The sequence below is a fragment of the Pongo abelii genome, chromosome 23 (assembly GCF_028885655.2).
Source record: "Pongo abelii isolate AG06213 chromosome 23, NHGRI_mPonAbe1-v2.0_pri, whole genome shotgun sequence".
Lineage (NCBI taxonomy): Eukaryota > Metazoa > Chordata > Mammalia > Primates > Hominidae > Pongo > Pongo abelii.
Window position 1 is genome coordinate 38,661,282 of NC_085929.1, and position 23,936 is coordinate 38,685,217.

At 52.1% G+C, this 23,936-nt stretch overlaps 1 protein-coding gene and 1 pseudogene across 1 annotated transcript; one reads left to right on the forward strand and one right to left on the reverse strand.

Moving 5' to 3' along the window:
• Positions 1 to 1,223: 1,223 nt before the first annotated feature.
• LOC100455919 (ret finger protein-like 2) lies at positions 1,224 to 15,083 on the reverse strand. The gene is made up of 5 exons (XM_054543364.2): positions 14,249 to 15,083; positions 13,940 to 14,157; positions 5,101 to 5,246; positions 3,686 to 3,976; positions 1,224 to 2,142 (listed from the first exon to the last, which is right to left on the reverse strand). Exons 2-5 carry the CDS (start codon positions 14,056 to 14,058, stop codon positions 1,529 to 1,531), a joined length of 1,170 nt encoding a protein of 389 aa, XP_054399339.2. The 5' UTR covers positions 14,059 to 14,157; positions 14,249 to 15,083; the 3' UTR covers positions 1,224 to 1,528.
• Positions 9,341 to 11,021, forward strand: LOC134761221 (immunoglobulin lambda constant 3-like; annotated as a pseudogene).
• Positions 15,084 to 23,936: the final 8,853 nt, after the last annotated feature.

Genomic DNA, 23,936 nt, shown 5'->3' on the forward strand with positions numbered 1-23,936 from the left:
CCAAATGAGGGAGAATCACAAGCTGTTGAATCATCTCTAGTCTTGGAATGAGAAGGGCACCATCCCCAGCACAGAATGGGCATCCATTGGTTGTCTGATGGAGGCTGTGTCAGAATCCTATTCAGTTAGGAATCGGGGCCAGGGGACACTAGGTCAAGGCAGGGTAAATGTGACTTGAGGGCTACAGGCAGGAACAGGCTTTCACAGGACTCAGCTACCCTAGACCCCATCTCACCAGGCCCTACTTTCTCCCTCACTCATGTGGCTCAGCCCCCACCCTGTGCCCCTACAGCCTGAGGTCAGAGACACATTCATCCCAGGGTAGCTGACAGCAGGTGAGGTGGCTTTGGGAGATGCACTTCCCAGCCCTCCTCATCAGTCCTGGGCATTGTCAGGCCCCCCCTCAGTGTTTCCAGCACAGGTGCCTTCACCAGAGCTGCTGGGTGGCCAGGCCAGGCCTGGGACAGAGCCACCTTGCGGCAGATAAATGTGTTCTTTTGGAACTTAATCACAGCCACCCCAACCCCAAATCACAACCTACAAGTTGGAAGGAAACTTAAGGGTCCTGATTCTCACCACTCTTTCCGGCCCCATTTCATGGATGTAAAGGCTGAGCCTCTGCAGCAAAGAGAACCATGTTCGTCTCCACCTTCTCAATGGCCCTGCTGGGTAGAACGCCAGACTCCTCTCTGGATGTCCCCCTGGGTGCTGTCCCAAGACTAAGCCCTCTCATTACTGCCTTGTAAGATATTACAGAAAACTGACAGGACAAAAATAAGGAAACAGGAGGATAATACAGCTAATGTTGACCCACCCACAACCAAATAACTACCTTTTTTTTTTTTTTTTTTTTTTTTGAGACAGAGTCTCGCTTTATCACCCTGGCTGGAGTGCGATGGCACGATCTCTGCTCACTGCAATCTCTCTGCCTCCCGGGTTGAAGCAATTCTCCTGCCTTAGCCTCCCGAGTAGTTGGGATTACAGGCACCCATCATGCCCAGCTAATTTTTCCATCTGGGTGCAGTGGCTCACGCCTGTAATCCTGGCACTGTGGGAGGCTGAGGCGGGTGAATCATGAGGTCAAGAGTTCGAGACCAGCCTGGCCAACATAGTGAAACCCTGTCTCTACTAAAAATACAAAAAATTAGCTGGGGTTCGTGGTGGGTGCCTGTAATCCCAGCTACTTAGGAGGCTGAGGAAAGAAAGTCACATAATCCATTAGGTGATATTCCAATGTTTATTTAACTCATAACTTCTATAATACATTAATTTGAACTTACAGAAATAAAAAAGTAAAGCATTTGGAAATTGATCCCAGAATACAAGACATTTCTATAGGAAACAAGATGTGAACCATAAGACTCAATGAGTTTGATGGTGGCAATAATTAATACTTAGGACTCAATTTATAATCTAATCAAATTGGATTAAGTATAATCAAGAAATATCCCATATTTTTCTCCTGTGACTTTGTATAATGCTTTTACCAAGTAGAGAGTTCCTAAGTCTACCCATCCAAGTAATTTTCTTAGCCTGTTTTTTGTTTTTTTGCAGTGGGGGTTTGTTTGGCCTCCCCAGGATGGACTGGAGCATCAGTAGTGCCTGAGTTCATCACAGGACAGATGCTCAAGACACCCTGATCACCATTAGGTGGAACTGAAGGAGCCAAAAGCGGGCGCAGTGGCTCCTCAGCAGAGACGCTCCTGAATGTATAGACATGGGAACCACCTTCAGCATCAAAAAAGGAAACGTTCTGCATGCCCGTATCCAGAAAAATCCCCACTCGCTGTAACTTGCGGTCTACGAAGAGGAAAGTCAGCGGCTCCGTGTTGGCAGAGAGGCAGCTTCCATCCCTCAAACTCACAGTCCAGAATCCACGCTCTGTGGTCAGCTGGATCTTCCCTTTGCGGTGAACAGATTCTCTGCAGACTCCCAGGTCCCATTCTGTGCTTGTTCCCACGTCCACCTCCCAGTAGTGGCGGCCACAGGTAAAGCGAGGGGAGCCCAGGACACAAATGGACACGTCAAATCTCTCGGCAAGGTCTTGCCGATTCTGTCTGATGCGCCCACTTCGGACGCTCCTGAGGTCGTCAGAAATGAGGAGGAAGTCGTTGGCTGTGTCGGCATCCAAGGTCATATCCACTGTGAAAAGGAAAAAAGTTGCTCAGCAAATCGACAGAAGCCAACCCCATGCCTCTCCTCTACTTCAAAGGCCCAAATATCTCTTGACTTTAGTTTCCTTAATTCTCTTCTTCCCCCAAAATCCAAACTTCATGAGGTAACTTCGCTGACTAGTTCAAATTCTCATAGGTATGCTTTGTGGCAATACCCGACTCTTATTCACAGTAGCAATTATTTTACTTTATGTCACGTGTTTGCTTCATCGGACTTTTCTTCATTTAGAGTGGAGGGTCTCTGAAGGCAGACACCATGACCCCATTTCTACCACCTTGATGCGTGAACAAATAAATGGTAAGACAATGCAAGTGGTCGATATTAAATGATGTTTGTTTCCACATTTTTTTGCTTCAATTTAAATAGTATCTAGAGCATGATTCCAGGCCTTTGTTTTCCATGTCTGTCAACAAATTAATTGTGCACAGTTCTGACAGCAGATGGGATATATTTGCAGCTGACAATGTGATGACAGAGGAAGGAGGCAGTGTGATCTGGCCTAGAGAAAATTAATTGTCCAGAACATTCTGAAAAAAAAATCTACAGAACGTATGATCCTTTAAGTCAAAAAACTGATATGATCACCAATATAGATTTTATAGACTACAGTAAGACTTGAAGAGATTGATTGTTGTTTGACGGTGAATTAGGGAATGAAATGAATGGACATGGATAAGGAAGGAGGAAGAGGGTTCCAAACATGACTTGGACAGGGTGAATCTGTCCTCCATATTTTGGCTGAGACACAGTCAGGTATGGGTAGGTGGATGAGTAGAGATCATGGATGTCAGGGCAGAAGCTACCAGTGTTGGGGACATCATAGTGGCCCACTACCATTTATAGGTGTAATTCTGTGCCCAGGCTGACCATAATCTCTTCATGTAAATGTCCCTTTTCTCCAGAGTTATGGAGAGTGATAGTATTTTCTGTAGCCAGGACCACTGTTGAAGCCGATGGCGCATGGATGAGGAGACCACTGTCTGAAACTCTCCCCACACTCACAGAAACAAACACCATAGGTGCTCCATTCCAAACTCTTCCCAACCCTGGGGTGAGGTCGTTTGTACAATGGGTGCCAATATTCGCCGTGCATTAGAATTACCAGGCCCATTTTAATGTCAGAGTCCTGGGAACCTTTGCTAGAGAGAAATTCAAATTCAGTTGATCTATATTTTTGCTACTCAGCAAAGTCCCTAAGCCAGCGGGATCAATCCTGAGACTTCCCAGTTCAGCATCTGCATTTTAACAAGATCCCCAGGTAATCTGAGCACACTAAGTTTAGAGAATCCCTTGTCTAACCCATGACATAGACATCGGGTTTTTGTTTGTTTCTGTTTTTGACATCACCAGGTGTTTCTATGTGTTGTCAGGGCTGAGAATCTGATGAAGAAGCATCTCAATTTTAGGTGCCAGACAGCAGCTAATCCCCATATGGAATGAGGGGCCAGTGGCACAAATGATTTTTCTTGGTCTGTTCTTGGGAAGGGGGCAGGGTATACAGATTCCTTACCTTGGAACTTCCGCATCCTTGGGTTCATCTGCAGAATCTTCTTCAGCTTGGGCTCCAGTTCCTTGATGTGGGAAACCAGCCTCTCTAGCTTTCGATTGAGCCTGAGGTTGTTCCTCTGAGAGACCGTGGAACAGCAACAGCAAAGTAGATCCTCCCCATGGGGCTCCTTCTGCAGTGAATTGATGCATTTGAGGCAGACGGCGCATCCACACTCCAGGGACATTGGTTTCTCTAGATAGTCTGAGCAGACGGGACAGCTGCTTGCTTCTTGGAAGAGTGCAGCCATGTCCACTGCCAGGGGAAAAGTACACAAGGGAAGAAAATTTCCGTGAGGTGAAAGCCTGTTAGTTGTGACAAGTGACAACCTTTTCATTCATAGAGGTATTGTGTTCCAGCTTTGTCACTCCAAGAACAAGACCATGAGTACAAACACTCAAGCACATCCCCCCACCCCCCATCTTCAGAGATTTGAAGTTCTATTGGGAAAGAAAGTCACGAATCATCACTGTGTTCTGAGCGGAGGTGGAGGAAGGGTCCATTCTCCTGGTGACCCAGCAGCTGAGCCTGAGCCAGTGACATGGCAGCACCCATGTGAGGAACAGCAAGCTGGGGTCATTTCACCTCCTCCTGGGGAGCCCGAGCAAGAGATTGATTGATGAACATAAGAATTATGGGCTGGGAGGTCGGGCCCGGTGGCTCATGCCTGTAATCCCAGCACTTTAGGAGGCTAAGGTGAGTGGATCATCTGAGGTCATCAAAAGTTCGAGACCAGCCTGATGGGTGAAACCCCATCTCTACTGAAAATACAAAAGAAGTAGCCAAGCGTGGTGGCACACGCCTGTAATCCCAGAGACTTGGGAGGTTGAGGCAGGAGAATTGCTTGAACCTGGGAGGCAGAGGATGCAGTGAGCCAAGATCCTGCTATTGCACTGCGGCCTGGGCAACAGAGTGAGACACTATCTCAAAAAAAAAAAAAAAAAAAAAGAGGGGCTGGATGCAGTAGCTCACATCTGTAATCCCAGCAATTTGCGAGGCCAAGGCTGGAAGATCCCTTGAGCCGAAGAGTTTGAGACCAGCCTGGGCAACACAGGAAGACCCCGTCTCTACAAATAATAGAAAAATTAGCAGTGAGCAGAGATCATACCAGGTCACTCCAACCTGGACAACAGAGTTAAGCCCCTGCCTCACCGAAAAAAAAAAAAAAAATCACATCCTTCTCCAGCCTTGGAAATGAATACCAAATTGACTGCCACCACTCCTAGACTGGGGGTCCAGGGTGACTGGTTTTCAACTCTGAGGCAGACGGCCTTTGTTGAATTCATTAATTACGAATTTCTCTCATTCATCCCCCCAAGTCATAATCCCCATTTCTAGAAATCTAAGGAGGAAAAACACACACACAGGCATAGGCTCACCTCTTCTGCTGGAAGCTCCTCTGTCCTGCAGCTGCTTCCACTGGGAGCTCAGGTCTTGTGGGGAAGGGGCACACGACGGCCTTTTATTGGTGAGATTCCCACCTCCCACTGGGTCACGCCCTTCCACACCCTCTAACCTAATGAGGCTTTGATTTAATTATAACAGGGAATTAGGTTTTTACTGGTGATATTTCTCCAGTTAATGGTAACTTCAGTAAATCCTTCATCCTGACAGTGTATTTTTCTTTCATATGAAGGTAAGATTAAATTGCCTTTAGATTAAATTAGGCTTAGTGTACTAACTTCAAAAGCTTATTTTAGAGATGTTTCCATCAGTTGTCAGTAAAGATAATTCCTGTAATACGTTGTAGGCTTCAAGCTTTGCTTGGAAACCTAAAGTATTAAGTATGATTGGATTTGCAGTTTTACAAAATGGTTTAAATTCATATACATCGGACTCAAAGGTAATTGAGGAAATTCGAGGTAATTTTTACTTATTTTCATTGGTTTACTTCTGGTTTTGAAAAAAGTTAATTCATAGGAAAAAAATTGAATAATGACTGTTTTGACAAGTGACCATTAAACTTCTTGGACCTCGAGTACTTCACAGACTGTTAAGATAAAAGTCACAATTAAAAAAAAAAGATGATTTTCTTGTGAAACCTGTGTTCTCAAATAAAAATTGTTACCTGTGAAGTGAGTTGTGCTTTCTTCCATTTGAATCAACCCCGAATCTTTTCATTTTCATGCCTTTCTGTGTAGTGGGATCTTTACTGCTTTGTTTTCGAATTTCAAATAATTTGAATATAATCTTATCATTTTCCCTATCCCCTTTGGCACATATTAAAGGAATTTTCTCTTTTTGCATAATTAAAAATAAAGACCTAATTTTGGTCAGCTTTAAGTATGATTCCTCATGGGATTAGAGGACTCTGAGACACTCAGGTCTTGTTTTGGTTTACTTTTTTTTCCTCTTTACTTTCAGTTGACATGGAATAATTGTACATATTTATGGCACACAGTAATATTTTGATACATGCATAAAGTGTGTAATAATCAAGTCGGGATAATTAGCACACTCTAAACATTTCTTTCTTTCTTTTTTTTTTTTTTTGAGACAGAGTCTTGCTCTGTCAGCCAGGCTGGAGTGCAGTGGCACAAACTTGGATCACTGCAACATCTAGCTCCTGGGCTCAAGCAATTCTCCTGCCTCAGCCTCCTGAGTAGCTGGGATTACAGGCATGTGCCACCATGCCTGGCTAATTATTATTATTTTTTTATATATATATTATATATATATATTTTGTATTTTTAGTAGAGACAGGGTTTCACCATTTTGGCCAGGCTGGTCTTGAACTCCTGACTTCAGGTAACCCGCCCGCCTCGGCCTCCCAAAGTGTTGGGATTTACAGGTGTGAGCCACCGTGCCCGGCCAACATTTATTATTTCTTTGTGATGGGAGCCTTCCTAATCCTCTTAGCTTTTTGAAAATATGCAATCATGTGTAAGTGACCATATTTACCCCACAGTTGTGCTAGAGCCCATTTCTCCCCTCTAGCTGTAATTTTATATCCAATTACTGACCTCTCCCCAAGCTCCCCTCCCCCTTACCCTTCCCAGCCTCCACCAAAGCCCATTTCTCCCATCTAGCTGTAATTCTGTATCCAATAACCAACCTCTCCCCAAGCTCCCCTGCCCCTTACCCTCCCAGCCTCTATACCCACAATTCTATGCTCTGCTTCTGTGAGCTCAGCATTTTTCATTTAGCTCCCATATGGGAGTGAGAACACGCGGTATTTATCTTTCCAGACCTGATTTATTTGCTTAACATAATGTCCTCCAGGCTGAGACTCAGGTCTTGACCCAGAGAACTGATGAATCTGCAGGTGTCATGGAAATGGCCAGGTTAGTGATTAATTTGTACTTAATTCATAAAATAACAGCTTTGTTTTCAAATTTCAAATAACTTGAATATAATCTATTTCCCCCTCCTAAAGTGTATCACATATTAAATGAAGATTTGTTTTCTTTGTATGTATATTTTTAAAAGACCTACATTTAGGTCTATTAAAAAATGATGTACAGTGGGACGAGATCACTCCTCGGGATTCAGTGTCTGAGCAAGAAAACAAGGCTTGGGAGACAGTGTGTAGGGAGCCAGGTTAACTTTACGTGATTGGAATGAATTGGATCCGGTCATAAAGCAATCATTTGGGGTTTGCTCTTTGCTGGATTCTGGGTCAGTCCACATCCACATGTAAAGACAGAGTTCAGCCCTGGTGTATCCTCTGGTGAGAAAAACTTTCTGCCAAAACCAGGCTGGATACAACATGAAGAGTGTAAGAATGACTTAGGAAATGAGTCAAATTCACAAGATGATCCTTTCAGCTGCTCCAGGGAAGAAGGAACAGACAGACAGCGAGATAGATTTGCAGAAGAGATGTGATGTCAATGAGACAGTAGCACGGTGCAGGGTGAGGCAGCCAGGGCACAGAGAGGCAGCAAAAGCCACTCAGGTGTGGGAGGGACACGGAGCCACGGCCCATAAAACCCAAAGGACAACTGTAACAATACTTTTTAGTATTTAAAAGGCAATTTCTTCTTAATCTACTTAATTGACATTCATGGTTTGAGATGTTCCATATTTTTCTGCTGTAACTTTGTTCCATTATGTTGTAGCAAGCAGAAAACTTTCTAGCATTGAGCATAAAGTGATTGTCTAAATGGTTGTGTGGCTAAAAGTTTATTTGCCCTGCTCAGGAGAAACTGTAGATTTGTCAATGCCAAGATTAATCACAGGATAGAGACTCAGGAAGCCTTGGTCATCGATAATTGAATCTGCAAGAGCATAAAATGGGCACCGTGGCTCTGCAGCAGAAATCTTAGCGAATGTAAAGATATGGGTCCCATCATTAATGTTATAAAAGGAAATCATTCTCATACCCATATCCAGGAAAATGCCTACCCTGCACAGCCCCGGACTCACCCAGAGGGTGGTTAAAGGCACAGTGCTGGCTGCAAAGAGCTTTTCTTTCCTCACACCCACAGTCCAGAAGCCAAGTTCTTTTTTTTTTTCTTTTTTTTTACTTCATTTTTTTTTTTTATTATTATACTTTTAAGTTCTAGGGTACATGTGCACAACGTGCAGGCTTGTTACATATGTATACATGTGCCATGTTAGAGTGCTGTGCCTGTTAACTCGTCATTTACATTAGGTATATCTCCTAATGCTATCCCTCCCCTGTCCCCCCATCTCACGACAGGCCCCGGTGTATGATGTTCCCCACCCTGTGTCCAAGTGTTCTCATTGTTCAAATCCCACCTACGAGTGAGAACATGCAGTGTTTGGTTTTCTGTCCTTGTGTTAGTTTGCTCAGAATGATGGTTTCTAACTTCATCCACGTCCCTACAAAGGACATGAACTCATCCTTTTTTATGGTTGCATAGTATTCCATGGTGCATATGTACCACATTTTCTTAATCCAGTCTATCATTGATGGACATTTGGGTTGGAAGCGGGATTTAGAGATCACACTCCAGCTGCTACTCACACAGTCCTTTTGAGTCAGACACTCCAAACACACCAAAAATGGACATGAGACCCTGAGAGTGTGATAGGGGCTTGTTTCCAACTTCTCCCTGGAGGTTGAGGCTGGACTTTCTTACTAGCACCTGGTGAGACCCATCCCAAACTAAGACAACACCAGGGAGGATGGAAGGGAGACCCCTGGAGTTGTGGTTGTGGTCAGATTGGACGTTCCCATGGCTGCTGACTCTGGGCCAAGCTGCCCCTTCTCTGGGGCATTGGGGACACCTGAGGATGCCTCCCTGCTCTTGCTCTGTGGTCACACCAAGAGATCAGGGTTACTACAACCCTATAGTGTAGAGAATCCCTGTCCCCTTTCATGCCACTTCCCTCCTTAGGGAAGCAAATGCCCTCCAAAGAGCTCATTCCCCCGATTCCTGGGCCACAGTCAAAGGCAAAACCTGATCAAGACACGAACTTCCTTGGCCTCTGCATTTCCAGATGTCCTGTCATTGCATGCATGGGGTCAACTGTCCCATCTCAGCTTGAGAAGGGCAGGCAGGTACGTGTGGACTCTCTGCTGAGCAAATGCGCACCGGGGTCAGTGGTTTGGCTTTCCTGAATCACGGCTGCAAGTGGGGGCTGGGGAGGGGGGCGTAGGGGGTCCTAGGGAGTAGATTTTCTGTGAGTCTGTGTCACAGTGTGGGGTGTTTCATGGAGGACCTGGCTGACTGTCCTAGGTGAGTCTCTTCTTCCCTCTCCTTCCCTGCTCTCCCTAAGGTACTGAGAAATTTTCTATTTTTCTTCTTTTCTGTATCTCGTGTTGGCTTGTGGTGAGGATTTCTCAAGGGAGAAAGACCCTGGAGGAGCCCAGGCCCTGGGCAAAGATCTCTCCCCTCCCTGTTCAGATCCCTGCCTGCCTCAGTGGGTCACCGTGACCCCTTCACCTCTGACCTCAGAGGTATGGCACTAGGCCGGATGACCTATGGGTGTTCATCTGTCTGTCCATCTGTCTGTCAGGGCCAGGTTGCTTCCCTAAAACTTGCTCTGTTCTGTCCTCGCCCATCTGGGCTTCTGTCTGCCTAATGAAATTTATGCAGGGGAAACTGAGGCCTCATCCCATGGAGAAGACAGAATGAGATGCTTGAGGGAGTGACCACCTGCAAGACTTTAGAAGGACTTGGAACCCTCAAAGCCGAGACTGGGGAAGAAAAGTCAGAGTCTCAGGGCCTAGTCCTTTGGGCTGTGGGACTCCAGATCCAGGCTAGGAGCAAGGTAGGAGGTGCAGGGCCCTCTCCAGGTTTCCATGGGCTCCCAGGGAGAGAGCTCTGTGCTGGCCTGGGACTCAGGAAGCCCAGTCAGGAGAGAGAGGAAGGCTGTGGACATGAAGCAGCCGGGCAAAGGGTCACAGAAGGACATGCTGTTCGGGGAGGTGGATGCTGAGTCTCTGTGGGAGGCACCCCTAGAACCAAGAACTCCTGAATTCAAATCTGACAGGCAGATCCCAAGGCAGAAAAGCTGTAGATCAGCCCTAAACACAGAGGGTCTCTAACACAGACTCCACAGACAGAGAACCCTGGACAGACAGTGGGACTTGGGTGAGCAAAGGCCCTGACCCCACTGCAGAGGCTCAGGAGAGACCGATCTGGGAACAAACAGAGCGTTTAGGTGAGAGACTCACTCTCCTCCAACCCAGAGCAGCTGTGTCAGGTAAGAAAAGTCCCCAGACTGAATTTAACAGGAGGCTCACAGAGCTCAGAGAACACAGCCAGAGCCGGACTGCGTCAGGATGATGCGTGGCAGGCAACGGCAGGCGGTTGAGGGTCTGTTGTCTGTACAAAAGCCCAAGGCCTAGAAAGGATTTCTGAACAGGCGATGGGCAGGGGACAGGCTCGGAGGTTCCCTGAATGACAGAGATTTGTTTTAGGAACATTGTGTGACACTCTTCTGAGACACTGTGGACCATGTCTGAGGGGTCCTGCACTGGCACTGGGGGGGCCTAACCCCTCTTCACACACTGAGGTCAGGGGCTCCCAGGTACACAACAGGATGCTGACCTCCTGCCTCTCACCCACCCCACAGGCCAGCCCAAGGCCACCCCCTCGGTCACTCTGTTCCTGTCCTCCTCTGAGAAGCTCCAAGCCAAAAGGCCACACTGCTGTGTCTCATGAGTGGCTTCTACCCGGGAGCCGTGACGGTGGCTTGGAAGGCAAACAGCACCCATCACCCAGGGTATGGAAGTCACCAAGGCCTCCAAACAGAGCAACAAGTACACAGCCAGAAGCGACCTGAGCCTGACACCCGACCAGTGGAGGTCCCGCAGCAGCTACAGCTGTAAGGTCACACACAAGAGAGCACTGTGGAGAAGACAGAGGCCCCTGAAGAATGTTCTTAGGCCCCTGACACTCGCCCCACCCATGGGGGCCTGGAGCTGCAGGATCCCAGAGCAGGGATCCCCTCCCACCCCAAATCATCCAGCCCTTCTCCCTGTACCAGTAAACCCTTAATAAATATCCTCATTGCCAATCAGAAATCCTGCTCCTCTCTTCATTTCTTAGCTAACATATAATTTGACACTCACTCTGGGTTCTTAGTGTGCGTAAGGGGGGATTCCTGGCACCCAGTGGGATAGTAGCCCAGGGGGAGAGACTCCCAGACTCCCAGGGGTGTCTCCTGAGGAAACAGGCCAGCAGGCATTTGGTCATTGAACACCTTTCTACATTCTCTCTCCCCACCTCTTCCTCCTTGCAGCTTGGCCCCCAATTGCTGCCTCCTTCCTGGATGAAGCTGTCCCTGGCTGAGCCTTCAGACGCACCCTCTGTCCCTACCCTGGTCAAGACCGTCTACCCACCCACCACGGCCTCTGTTTCTTTAGCCTTGAAATCCTACTCTTGGCCTGGAGCTCCCCTGCCCCTGGCCCCTGGAATGTCCTCTTTTCTCTACCCAGCTCCAGCCCTGAGAGCCGGACTGTCCAGGACACTGTAGCACCGTCAAATTCATGAGGTCTTACATTTGGGGCCCACCTCGATTCTTCACCTTACAGCAGGTTCAGAGGCGTAAAAAAATTGGAAGCCAGGAAGGAAACACACACAAAGGCCGGCAGGTGGCTCAGGATGCTTGTGAAAGACAGTATCTGAGCTCTGCAGGAAGCAGTGCAAGGAGGGTAATAGGTGTTCCCTTCTTTCTTTCTTTCTTTTTTTTTTTTTGAGACAGAGTCTCACACTGTCGCCCAGGCTGGAGTGCAGTGGTGCGATCTCAGCTCACTGCAAGCTCCGCCTTCCGGGTTCACACCATTCTCCTGCCTCAGCCTCCTGAGTAGCTGGGACTACAGGCGCCCACCACCATGCCCAGCTAATTTTTTGTATTTTTAGTAGAGACGGGGTTTCACCGTATTAGCCAGGATGGTCTTGATCTCCTGACCTCATGATCTGCCTGCCTTGGCCTCCCAAAGTGCTGAGATTACAGGTGTGAGCTACTGTGCCTGACCAGTGTTCCCTTATTTCTATGAGAATATGCAAAGCATTTGGTCAAGGAGAGTTGGTTTTCTCAATGTTGAAGCCAGGCATCTTTTCACAACTAAAAGGGAGGACCTGTCTTAACCAAGGCCTCAGTATTGATGGGATTTGGTCTCTGACACATGCACAGGTGACCTGTGCACCTAGGGCTGCCTGGCAGTTCTAGGACATGGCGATTCTCTCAGGTACTTGGCACAGAAAGTCACTGGCCTTCTTTGGAGAACGCATCATTTATAGAAACACTTCTTTATTGGATCCTGGGTCTCGGGTGGAAAACCAGGTCCCACATCAGGACTTTCTCTGTGAGGCTCCCAGGTTCTGGGGCTCCAGCTGCTCTCTGAGAGGAAGGTGTGGAGACAGAGAACATAGCCCAGCCCCACCCAGCCCCTCTTGCATGGTCCCTGCTCTGTAGGGAGTTAGAAAAGTGGGGGCACCAGCAGCAGTCAGGCCTGTATCACTGTGGGTGGGGCCAGGGAGGGGCCGAGGGGCATCCTGGGTGAGTCTCTCCCACGGCTCCTGTTTGACTTGCCCATGGCTGCTGTCACGAGTGACTCTGCCCGGCCGCCCCGTCTGGGAAGTGAGGAGCGCCTCTGCCCGGCCACCCCGTCTGGGATGTGAGGAGCGCCTCTGCCCGGCCACCCATCGTCTGGGATGTGAGGAGCGCCTCTGCCCGGCCACCCATCGTCTGGGATGTGAGGAGCGCCTCTGCCCGGCCGCCCCGTCTGGGATGTGAGGAGCACCTCTGCCTGGCTGCCCCGTCTGGGATGTGAGGAGCACCTCTGCCCGGCCACCCATCGTCTGGGATGTGAGGAGCGCCTCTGCCTGGCCACTGTGCAATCTTCCAAGTGTGAAGTGACAGCCTTTCTGCAGGTGTACCCAACAGCTCTGAAGAGACAGCGACCATCGAGAACGCGCCATGATGAAGATGGCGGTTTTGTCGAAAAGAAAAGTGGGAAATGTGGGGAAAAGAAAGAGAGATCAGATTGTTACTGTGTCTGTGTAGAAAGAAGTAGACATAGGAGACTCCATTTTGTTCTGTACTAAGAAAAATTCTTCTGCCTTGGGATACTGTTAATCTATAACCTTACCCCCAACCCCGTGCTCTCTGAAACATGTGCTGTGTCAACTCAGGGTTAAATGGATTAAGGGCGGTGCAAGATGTGCTTTGTTAAACAGATGCTTGAAGGCAGCATGCTCGTTAAGAGTCATCACCACTCCCTAATCTCAAGTACCCAGGGACACAAACACTGCTATAGGGCGCAGGGACCTCTGCCTAGGAAAACCAGAGACCTTTGTTCACGTGTTTATCTGCTGACCTTCTCTCCACTATTATCTTATGACCCTGCCACATCCGCCTCTCCGAGAAACACCCAAGATTGATCAATAAATACTAAAAAATTAAAGAAAACAACAACACACATTTATTCTCTCCCAGGTATGGAAGTCGGAAGTCCAAAATGAGGCCTGGGCTGCTAAGATCAGGGTGCCAGCAGGGCCGGGCTCCTTCCGGGGGCTCTGAGACAAATCCATTTCCAGAACTTTTCCAGCTTCTAGAGGACGCCCCCAGCTCCTGACCCTTTCCTCTAACTACAAAACCAGAGCTCAGCATCTTTAGATCTCTCTCCTGCTCTTCTTCTCTCCCTCCCTTTCTGTCTTCCTCTTCCTGGACTCCTCCCTCCTTCTCTCTCCCTCCATCCCCACATCTCCTCCTCTCACTGTGACTCTCCTCCTGCCTTCCTCTTTACCTTATAAAGACCCCACCCTGGAGCCATGCGGAAAACCCAGAATTGTCTCTCACCTCAGGCCCCTTATCAGCATTGTGTCTGCAAAGTCCCAGTGGCCACACAATACAGCACATAGACAGATCCTGGACTGGGACACCACAGTCTCTGGGAAGCCTAATTCAGCCACCTCCATCGGAGGCAAATCATGGTGCCACAGGCTCTAGCCTCCAGTATGTGGCATGTGGCTCCTTCTTAGGGCACTGGGCATCCGGGCAGACAAAGCCAGAAAATCCTAGAACGGGATGCAGAGTGGTAGCATTAGAGCACCACCTTGTCATGCTGGCCACTGGGTGGCAGGGGCCGGTTTCAGTGAAGGTACTCACACCCACACTTCAAAGTCCAGCCTCTCATTTCAGCGCAAGCTGGCCAGGAACTGGGGCCTGGAGTGGGGACTGCAGACACCACAGTGCCCGGGCTTCCCACTCCACAGGAACCGCTGCACCCATCCTGGCTGCGCTCCTCGGGAGGCAGGAGCAGCAGAAACTCCAACCCAGGCAGCCCTCCCCACACAAGTGCCGGTTCCCGTTCCTGATGCCTCCACCCACAGGGCCCTGTGGCCTCGTGGTGTCCACTACTGCGTGCCCGGGGGTCCCAGGCGGTCTCTGCAACACAGAGCAAGAAGAGGCGGGTCCAGGAAGCACCACGGGGCTGGGGCCCCTGCCGCGCTCAGGAAACGCTGTGCGCCCGCCGCACTTGGGCAAAAACAGGAGGAGGTGGCCGGGAAGAGGAGGACCGCTCCTCTCTTGGAGACCACCGCTGTCACTGACGCCTCCACCGCCCGTCACCAGCAGTGCAGTCCCAGATGGCGCCCCTAACTCGTTCGTGCCTAGTACATGCAGCACCCGATGGTGCTGGCAGCCTGCCCCCTGCCACGGGCAGCGCAGCCCGCGATAACGCCCCAAACCCGCTCTGTGCTGTGGGCAGTGCAGCCACGGATACCGCCCTCAACCAGTCCCCCGCCACAGGAAATGACTCCCGGGATAGCGCCCCAAATCAGCCCCCAGCCTTGGGCAGTGACGCCTGGAGTAGGTCACCCAATCCAACCCCTGCGCGGGCAGTGCAGCACCAGATAGCGCCCCTAAAACGCCCCCCCGCCACCGGCGGTGTAGCCCAGGATAGCGCCGCCAACCCGGTACTCGCCGCGGCAGTGCAGCGATAGGGCACCCAATCTGCCACCCACCGCCAGCAGTGCAACCCCGGATAGCGCACCGAACTCACTCCCTGCCGGGCAGTACAACCCCACATAGCATCCAACCCGCCTCCCCACCCAGCCACTGGCAGTCCGCCCCCGATAATGCCCCATACACGCTTCTGGCTGTGGGCAGTGCAGCCCATGGCTAGCGCACCCAACCAGCCCCCAGTCATGGGGAGTGATGCCTCGGATAACACACCCAACAAGTTCCCCACCATGGGCACTGATGTCCCAGGTAGCGCCCCCAGTCCGTGCCCCGCGGCGACCAGTGCAGCCATGGATAGCGCCCCCAACAAGCCCCTCCACTGTCCCAGCCGCTGCGGGAAATGACGCCCGGGATAACGCACCCAACCCTCCCCCGCCATGAGCAATGCAACACCCACTACTGCTCCTTACACGCCCCCAACTACAGGCGGTGTAGCCAACGATGGCGCCCCCATCTCCCCCTCGCCTCGGGCAGTGTAGCTCCCTATAGTGCATCCAACCCATCCCCCCTGCCCCGCACCCCCCACTGAGTCAACCACCGCCGGCAGTCCAACCCCAAATAGCGCACCCAACCCACTCCCTGCCAGGCAGCGCAGCCCCCCGATAGCACCCAACCCGCACCCCCACCCCCGCCACTGGCAGTCCGCCCCGATAACGCCCCTAACACGCTCCTGGCTGTGGGCAGTGTAGCCCATAGATAGAGCCCCCAACCAGCCCCCCAGCCAAGGGCAGTGACGCCTCGGATATCACAGGCAACAAGTTCCCCGCCATGGGCACTAATGTCCCAGACAGCGCCCCCAACCCGTACTCCAGCGCGACCAGTGCAGCCACGGATAGCGACCCCAACAAGCCTCCCCGCGGCTGCGGGAAATGACGCCCGATAAAGCACCCAACCTTCCCGCGCTGTAGGCAGTGCAACACCCAATACTGCCCCTAACACGCCTGCCACCACCGGGGTGTAGCCCACGATGGCGCCCTCAATCCGCCCACCCTCCCACCTCAGGCAGTGCAGCTCCCGATCGATCGTGCATCCAACCTGTCCCCCTCCCCGCCCCCTGCCGCAGGCAGTGCGCCCTGGATAGCTCATCTACCCCGCCACCTTTCTACACTCTGGCTGCAGTCTAGTCTCCCTCACCGCCACCAACTGCAGCGAGCCGAGCCATGCTGCTGCAGGCTTTTAAGCCTCCAGCGTGGGACAGGTGACTCCTCCTCTAATCTGGGCATGGAGCACATGGGCTGGCAGACGCAGAAGTGCCCGGAATGGCAAGACCCCCCCCCCCCCCCCCCACCAAACACACACACAAGAGAGAGGTTGTGCAAGTAAGGTTTCTGGACTATATGTTCAGATTGGATGAGAGAAAAACCTCCAGGTCTACTCTGATTGCGCTTTATTTTCATGTTCTGACTGGATGAGAGCAAGTCTTAGGATAACCAATCAGAACATGATAACAAAGTCCAATCAGAGTAGGCCTAGAGGTTTCTCTCATCCGATCAGACTATGTAGTTCAGAAACTTCATTTGCATTAAACTCAGTATGTAAAGGATGCCAAGAGGGGCGGCTCGCCCTTCCAGGCTCATCTGCGTCGGCATGCCGGGTTTAGAGGAGGAGGAGGAGGAGCCACTTGCCGCGCATGCCAGAGGCTAGAGTCATCTACCGCGCATGCTGGAGGCTGGAACCTACAGTGGCTCGCTTCGCTGCTGCGGTTGGTGGCCGCGAGGGTGACTACAGCGCAGCCAGAATGGTGAAAAGGTGGCAGAATAGGTTCGTTACCCCAGGCCGTACTGTCTGTGGCGTGGGGGGCAGGTTGGGGGCCCTATCCAGGGCGTCACTGCCCGTGTTGGGGGGCTGGTTGGGTGTGGTATCTCCGGCGTCACTGCCCGCTGAGGGGAGTGGGGTGGGGGCGCTATCCGGGGGTGCGCTGCCTATGGCTGGAGATGGGTTGGGGCGCTATCCCAAGCTGTAATTCCTGCGGCAGTGGGGTGTTTTGGGGGCACTATCTGGGGATGCACTGCCCGCGGCCGAGGGGAGGTGGTGAGTTGGTAGAACTATCGGGTGCTGCAATGCCCTAATGCCCTTGTTGGGGACAGGTTGTGGGGGGCTAGTGGGTGCATCACTGCTGGTGGTGAGGGTGGGTGCTGCTATCCTGTGCTACTCTGCCTGTGGTGGATGGGGGCGGGTGTGATATCCAGGGCATCATTGCCTGCATCTGGGAGGTGGTTGGGGGCACTATCCATGGCTGCACTGCCCACAGTGGGGAGCGGGTTGGAGGCACTATATGGGGCTGCAATGCTGGTGGTGGGGGATGGGTTAGGGTCACTATAGGGTGCTACACTGCTGGCAGTGCGGAGGGGGCTGTTGAGGGCCCTCTCTGGGGGCTACACTGAGACAGGTAGCGGGGGGTTGTTGGGATTGGTACCGGGGCTGGACTGCCCATGGAGAGGGGGTGGGGGTGGGGGTTGGTTGGGGGCACTATTGAGGGCCAGGTACACTGCCTGTGGTGGAGGGGTGGGTTGGGTGCTATCAGGGGTCTGTACTGCCTAGCAGGGAGCGGGTGGGTGTGATATCTGGGGCTGCATTGGCTGCAGCAGGGGCGGGATGGGTGTGCTATGGGGGGCTACACTGCCCTTGGCAGGGGGTGGTTTAGGTGAGCTGTCTGTGGCTGCACTGCCCGAGGTGGGGAGTAAGTTTGGGTGCTATCTGTGGCTGTACTGCCTGGAGGCAGGAAGTGGGTTGAGGGTGCTGTCCTGGGCTGCTTCTCCTGGTGGGGAGCAGGTAGGGGCACTATCCAGGGTTGCACTGCCCGCGATAGGGGGCGATTTGGGTGCCATATCGGGGCATCACTGCCCACGGCAGGGGTCTGGTTGGGGTCGCTACCCATGGCTACACTGTCTACAGCCACTGCCTACAGCAGGGAGCAGGTTGGGGCGCTATCCCGGGCTGCGCTGCCCAAGGCAGGGGGTGGGTTGCGGGCACCATTGGTGCTGCAGTGTCCGAGGCAGGGGCGGGTTGGGGTTGCCATCGGGTGCTACACTGCCGGCTGTGGGGGAGGGTTGGGGGAGCTATCGAGGGCTGCACTGCCCCCCTGGTGGCGGGCAGCGGAGGTGTCAGTGACAGCGGTGGTCAGAGGAGGTGAGAGGGACTCCAGTCTTTAGAGGGCCATATCCTCCTGCTTCTAGCCAGCACACAGCATTTCTGCGGGGATCCTGAGCACGGCCCGGCCCCTAGACTCACTGTGGTTCCCAGGCGCGCACCCTCTCACCATGTGTTGCTGAGACCGTCTGGGACCCCTGGGCACACAGTAGTGGACATCAGGGAGTGACAGAGCCCTGTGGGTGGAGGTGTCAGGAACGGGTACTGGCACTTGGGTGGGGAGGGCTGGCTGGGGTTGAGTTTCTGCTGCTTCTGCTTCCTGAGGAGCGCAGCCAGGGTGGGCCCAGCGGTTCGTGTGGAGTGGGAAGCCTGGACACTGTACTGTGGTGTCTCCAGTCCCCACCCCAGGCCCTAGTTCCTGGTGAACTTGGGCCAAAAAGGGAGGCTGGACTTTGGAGGGTAGGTGTGAGTGCCTTTGCTAAAACCGGCCCCTGCCACCCAGTGGCCAGCATGACAAGGTGAGACTCTAATGCGACCACTCTCTGCATCCTATTCTAGGCTTATCTGACTTTGCCTGCCCAGTTGTTCCATGCCAGGAGGAGGAGCCACTTATTCCATGCTGGAGGCTGGAGCTGGGGGCACTGCAGCTCACCTTGCTGTGGTTGGTGGTGGCGATGGAGACTGCAGAGCACCAGAGCGGTAGGAGAGCAGCAATGGAGACTGCAGAGCACCAGAGCAGTAGGAGGGCGGCTGGCTGCTGCCTGGGCAAGGGCAGGGCTGCTGTGGTGTCCAGATGGTAGGAGCCTTGTAGGGTGGACCAGTGGATTGAGGGCACCAGGAACAGTGGTTGTATTGGCATCAGCGCTAGTGGTGGCAGCAGCAGCAAGTCTGGAGGTTGGGAAGGTGGGTAGGAGCACTGCAGGGCTGACCCGCCCGGCTCGGCCTGGCCTGGGGTGGGTGGGAAGCTGTGGGCCTCTGTGGCAGCAGTAGAGGCGCAGCCTGGGGAAGGAGGAGTCTCCTCCGCTTCTCTTGCAGAATCTGGAGGGCGCCCTCCTCCTGGTAGGTCCTGAGCCAGGCGTGAGTGGCAGCATTGTGTCATTATTAACAAAGTTTGGGTAGTGACTATTTGTGTATCTTTTTGCTTGTTTTTTGTTGGGATAGTCTTGGGCTTTTTTAAATTTCATGAATCAGGGAGGGGACAAAAGCTATAATAGGCCTCCTGATTCCCTTGCCTGTTCTTTTTCTTTTCTTCTCCTTATCATCATTTTCTTGTTCCTCTTCATTTTCTTATGCTGCTGCTTCTATTTCTTGTAGCATGTGGAGGAGGGAGTAGGAGGTAGAGACAAGGCCCTCTCTAGAAACAGTCACATCCTGGAGGAACGGTGATGTATTTTCTGATGAGGATTTTCATTCATGAGATGTGTGCAGAGTGACCCTGCCTAGGTGTCCAAAAGCCTCCTTGTCTATGGTGTGACTCCAGGCCCAGCAGGTAGCCCCTTTTTTGTAGAAGAGCCTGTCCTGGAAGCATCTGTCCTGAGAGCACCCGATGGCACAGTAGGGAGCTGAGAGCAACTGAGTCAGGAGGGACAATGGCCAGCCCCTCCCAGGAGTTGTGGCTTGGGCAGATGCTGGCCCACTGAGTTACAGCCCAGGGGCTGACAGGGGCATCTTGTCCAAGCCACTGTGGGCAGGTGTTGCCTAGGCAGTGTGGTGTTGGATGACACTGAAGCTGCTGCACAGCCTGGGGTATTCATCTCTGACAGACTGAGGGCCAGGTACTGCACAGCCTGAGGTGTTCATCTCTACCAGACCGAAGGCCAGGCCCAGGCGGCTCCCCATCCCCTGCCACAACAAGGCCTCATTTTTCCCACAAACCAACTCCATGCACCCATCCTCCAGGCCCCTGAGTATGCCAAGCACCAGGCCTGGTGAGCACTGGTCTCTCTGTGCTGCAGCCATGCACCTGCCTAGGAACCTCCTCCTCACCTTCCTGCCCTTCATGCCAGTTATACCCCACATGCTGTGAGGCTGAAGTCAAGCAGGGAAGCAGCAGAGAAGGCATGGAGAGTGACAAGCCCCACAGCAGGGTCTGAAGGAAGCCCTCTCCAGGGCAGTGTCCTTGTCTAGCCCCTGGGCATGTGCTGCAGGCATTCAGGCCCTTTGCCTCTTCTTCCAAGGGAACCACAAACAACCTTGGGGTCCATTGGCCAGATCTCCAGACAGCGACTCCAGGGTCCTGGTCTCCAAGGGAGAAGAGGGTTTGGGGAGAGGCCTTTGGTCAGGCATGTGGCCCATGCCGTTCCTGAGCAGGTTGGGCAGCTGGTGTGTGCCTGGTTAATGCAGTTTCCACTGGGCCCCTCTCCCTGGAGAAGAGTGTAGCCTCTTTCCCAGCTGTCTTCTAGCCAAGATGCACAGAGAGCAGACCCGAGATGCAGGTCACAGCCAAAGCAAGTGGCAAGTGGTGCTGCTTCCCAGGGGACATTGCCGTGGCTGTTCTGTGGCTCTGAGATGCTTGGGGTCCCCACCTGGAGCTGCGAGCTGGCCTGGCAGGCCTGGGAGGGCCCCACGGGCTCTTTTGAAAGTTTACTTTTCTTGAATTTTACATAGAATCTTCCCACGTCCACTCTCCAGTACTCTTTTCTGCTGTCCCCAGACAGTGCCAGCAGAGGCCATATGCTGTCTAAATATGGCCACAGGCAGGCAGTGCAGGGTCCTGGCCTGAGGGGGCATGAGGCCAGCATCCCTTACTTTAGGTCCAGGAAATCAGTTCTCAGGCTTCCAAAACAGCTGAGACAGCTGCCGCTTCCTGTCACTTAAGCCTGGTCTCTGTACCTCACTTTCCTTCTGGGACCTCAGTGCCTTCTTCCTACAAGATACTGGTGTTCATGTCACTAGCTCTGGGACTCGGGAGGAGACTGAGGCACACAGATGATCAGTTGTAATCACATGGGTGAGGTCCAGAGTTAACCAGCACATGGCTGAGATCTCAACCATAAAGTTTCTAATTCTAAAGTCAGGCTCTGGGGTGGAGTGAGTTTGTGCTTGGTATGTGGCTGAGTCTGTGATGGTCAGCCTGTGTGAGGGGAGGATCCGGTCAAATGAGCAAAGGCACCATCCCAGGCACAGAATGTGCATCCTGTGGTTGTCGGGGGGAGTCTGTCAGAGTCTTATTCTGGACTAGAGTCAGGGCTGGGTCACATAAGGTCAGGGCAGGGTGAGTGTGACCTTGGGGCTACAGGCAAGGTCAGGCATCCAAGGGGTCTCAACTGCCCCAAACAACCCCATCCTGCCAGGCCCCACTCCCCCTGTACCTCCCTCCCATTGTTCAGTCCCCTCAACCCCTCACCATGTGCACCTGCATTCTCATTCAGAGACACCCTCATCTTAGAGTCCCTGATAGTGGGGAGTTTGGCCTCTCAGAGGCCTTGGTTGCTTTGGTTAATCCATAATGCCTGGGCCTGGGACCCCCACTGTTTCTTGTTCATCAGGGACACAGCAGCTGCCTTCACCAGAGCAGCGATGTGGCCCAGCAAGGGCAAGGACAAGAGATGCAAGGTCTGGGGGATTTTTCCACAATGAGCAGAAAGAAAGCCCCTATGGAGCTCAGTCTCAGCCATCCCTGCCCCAGCCGTGAGCTGAACTGAATTTCAGGCATCTCAGTCCCTCCACCTTTGCATGATCCATTTCCAGAACATGACAGGTCAAGCCCATGGGAGAGGGGATCACCCAGGTCTCCCTCATCTCCATGGACCTCCTGGGCACATTGCCAGGGTCCACTCCACCCCTGGATGCTGTCCCCAAGCTTCAACCTCTTTATAAGTTGTACATTTTATTATGAAGATCTTTGAACACAACAATAGGGAGACAAAAGAATAATAATATCCCCAAGGTTCCCATCACCGAGTCCCCATAATTTTTGATTTTCAAATAATGTTGACTCACCCACAACAGAGTAAACGATTCCCTCAGACAATAGTTTGAAGCAAATGCGAAAGCCATCACAAACTTAAATGGAGAGAATCAATGATTTCTTGACACGAAAAACAGTTAACAAGGGTCTCACCAAATGTCTTGTGAATTTCATTGTGTATATTTTTAGTTGACTTTGTGGTGCGTTACGTATTTGTGGATTTAACTTTAGTTTCTATGTGGAGTAAATACTTGATGTTATCAGTGGTGAATGTGTTTTTAGGCCCATTCTATCTGCAGCTGTCTCCCAAATTGCTGTCAGGCTTTTCCTGGCAAGGCAGGAGTGGCAGGAGCGGAGAGCTGGTCCTGAGACCTTCCCACGGTCAGGATGCAGCCACCGCCTCCCTGAGCAGGAACCCAGTGCTTCGTTTAGCTTCTCTTTTCCTGAAAAATTGTTCTAGCATCAAGAGGCTCAGTGGGGTTCAGGCTGGACATTGGCATAACTGCTTCCTAGGACATGTGGTTACTTCCAGCAAAGCCACCCATGTTCATCATTCTTTTAGTGACGTTAGCTGTGTTTGATGATCGATAACTTTGTGCTTCAGATGAGAAGGAAGACAGAGGGTTGAGGCTTCCGTTCACCTTCTTCTTGTGAGAGCTGCAGTGTGTCAGTGAAGGGAGGGCCCAGCAGCTATGAACCTAGGAGTGTGCTTCCTGCTTTGGAAAAAAAGAAGAAATGTAGATTCTTCCCTTTTATTCACCACTTTGATAATGGACAATCTGGTGCTCGGCCATACTCCAGGGTGAACAGAACAACATACAGCCAGAGTGAGCTCCAGCATGTGAGGACATCTGACATGTGGGATCCACTGCGGTTATACTGAATTGGTGATCACGATGTGGCTACGAAACATAAACATTTGCCCACTGAACACCTCCTCAGGGGGCACCTCATTTTCTTTCATTGCTCCGGAAGCTTCAGTGGCTCCTGATTTCTCAGAGGATGAGAGGTCCTGTCTTGTCATGTCCCTTTCCTGCCCCAGGCCTGGGATCCCCCACTGATCCCACTTCCCTTAGTAGGAGGAGGTATTTAAGGACCACACTCTGGAGACTCTCTCATGTCCCCCATTTGCATAAGGAAATGGTAGCCATTATCCCACCTGACCCACCCAATGTAAAACCAGGTTGAGGGGTCCAGGGATCAAGGATGGAGCTTCCATTTTGTTGAGGGGGACCAGCCGGGCCTCACTGGCCAGGTCCATCCCAATTGGGGCAAGACCTGGGAAGATGGGGCTGAAACTCCCGGAGTCAGGGCTAGGTTAATGGGAAGGTTCCCAGGACACTGCACTCTAGGGTAACCAGCTTCTCCCTGGAGGGAGAGGGTACTCTCTGCATCACCCCATGGTATCATCAAGCAATCAGTGTTGAGTCAACTCCCCCAGGGAGACCACGTATCCCTGTCCATGAAAATTCCTCCTAGTGGCATAAATGCCCTCTGATAAACTCATCCCCATGACTGCATGATGGTTGGTGGGAAAACCAAACCCAAGATGCTGGTGTCCTCCAGGGATCCTGCTGCTGGTCACAGGATGTCACTTGTCCCCTTACCTGTGGGGGCGAGGGTGAGGGGTGTGTGGACTCCATAATGAGCAGATGCCACCAGGGGGAGTGGCCAGAGCTTCCTTCCTCATAGCTGCAGTGGGGGCTGGGGGTAGGGGCATCCCAGGGAGGGGTTTTTGTATGAGCCTGTGTCACAGTGTGGCGCTGGGTCTGCTGCGGGCCTCCTGATGCCTGTGCCCATGGCAAGAGGTGGGGCAGAACAATCCCCAGGCTC

What these genes read in the sequence shown, in the direction of transcription:
- LOC100455919 (XM_054543364.2), bottom strand. Translation starts at nt 14,058, where the DNA reads ATGGAGGTGGCTGAATTAGGCTTCCCAGAGACTGTGGTGTCCCAGTCC. An exon ending in AGGAGCTTCCAGCAGAAGAG is followed by an intron (nt 3,977 to 5,100) that starts GTGAGCCTATGC and finishes TTCCCCTGGCAG; the next exon opens with TGGACATGGCTGCACTCTTC. An exon ending in AAGGATGCGGAAGTTCCAAG is followed by an intron (nt 2,143 to 3,685) that starts GTAAGGAATCTG and finishes TCCTTTTCACAG; the next exon opens with TGGATATGACCTTGGATGCC.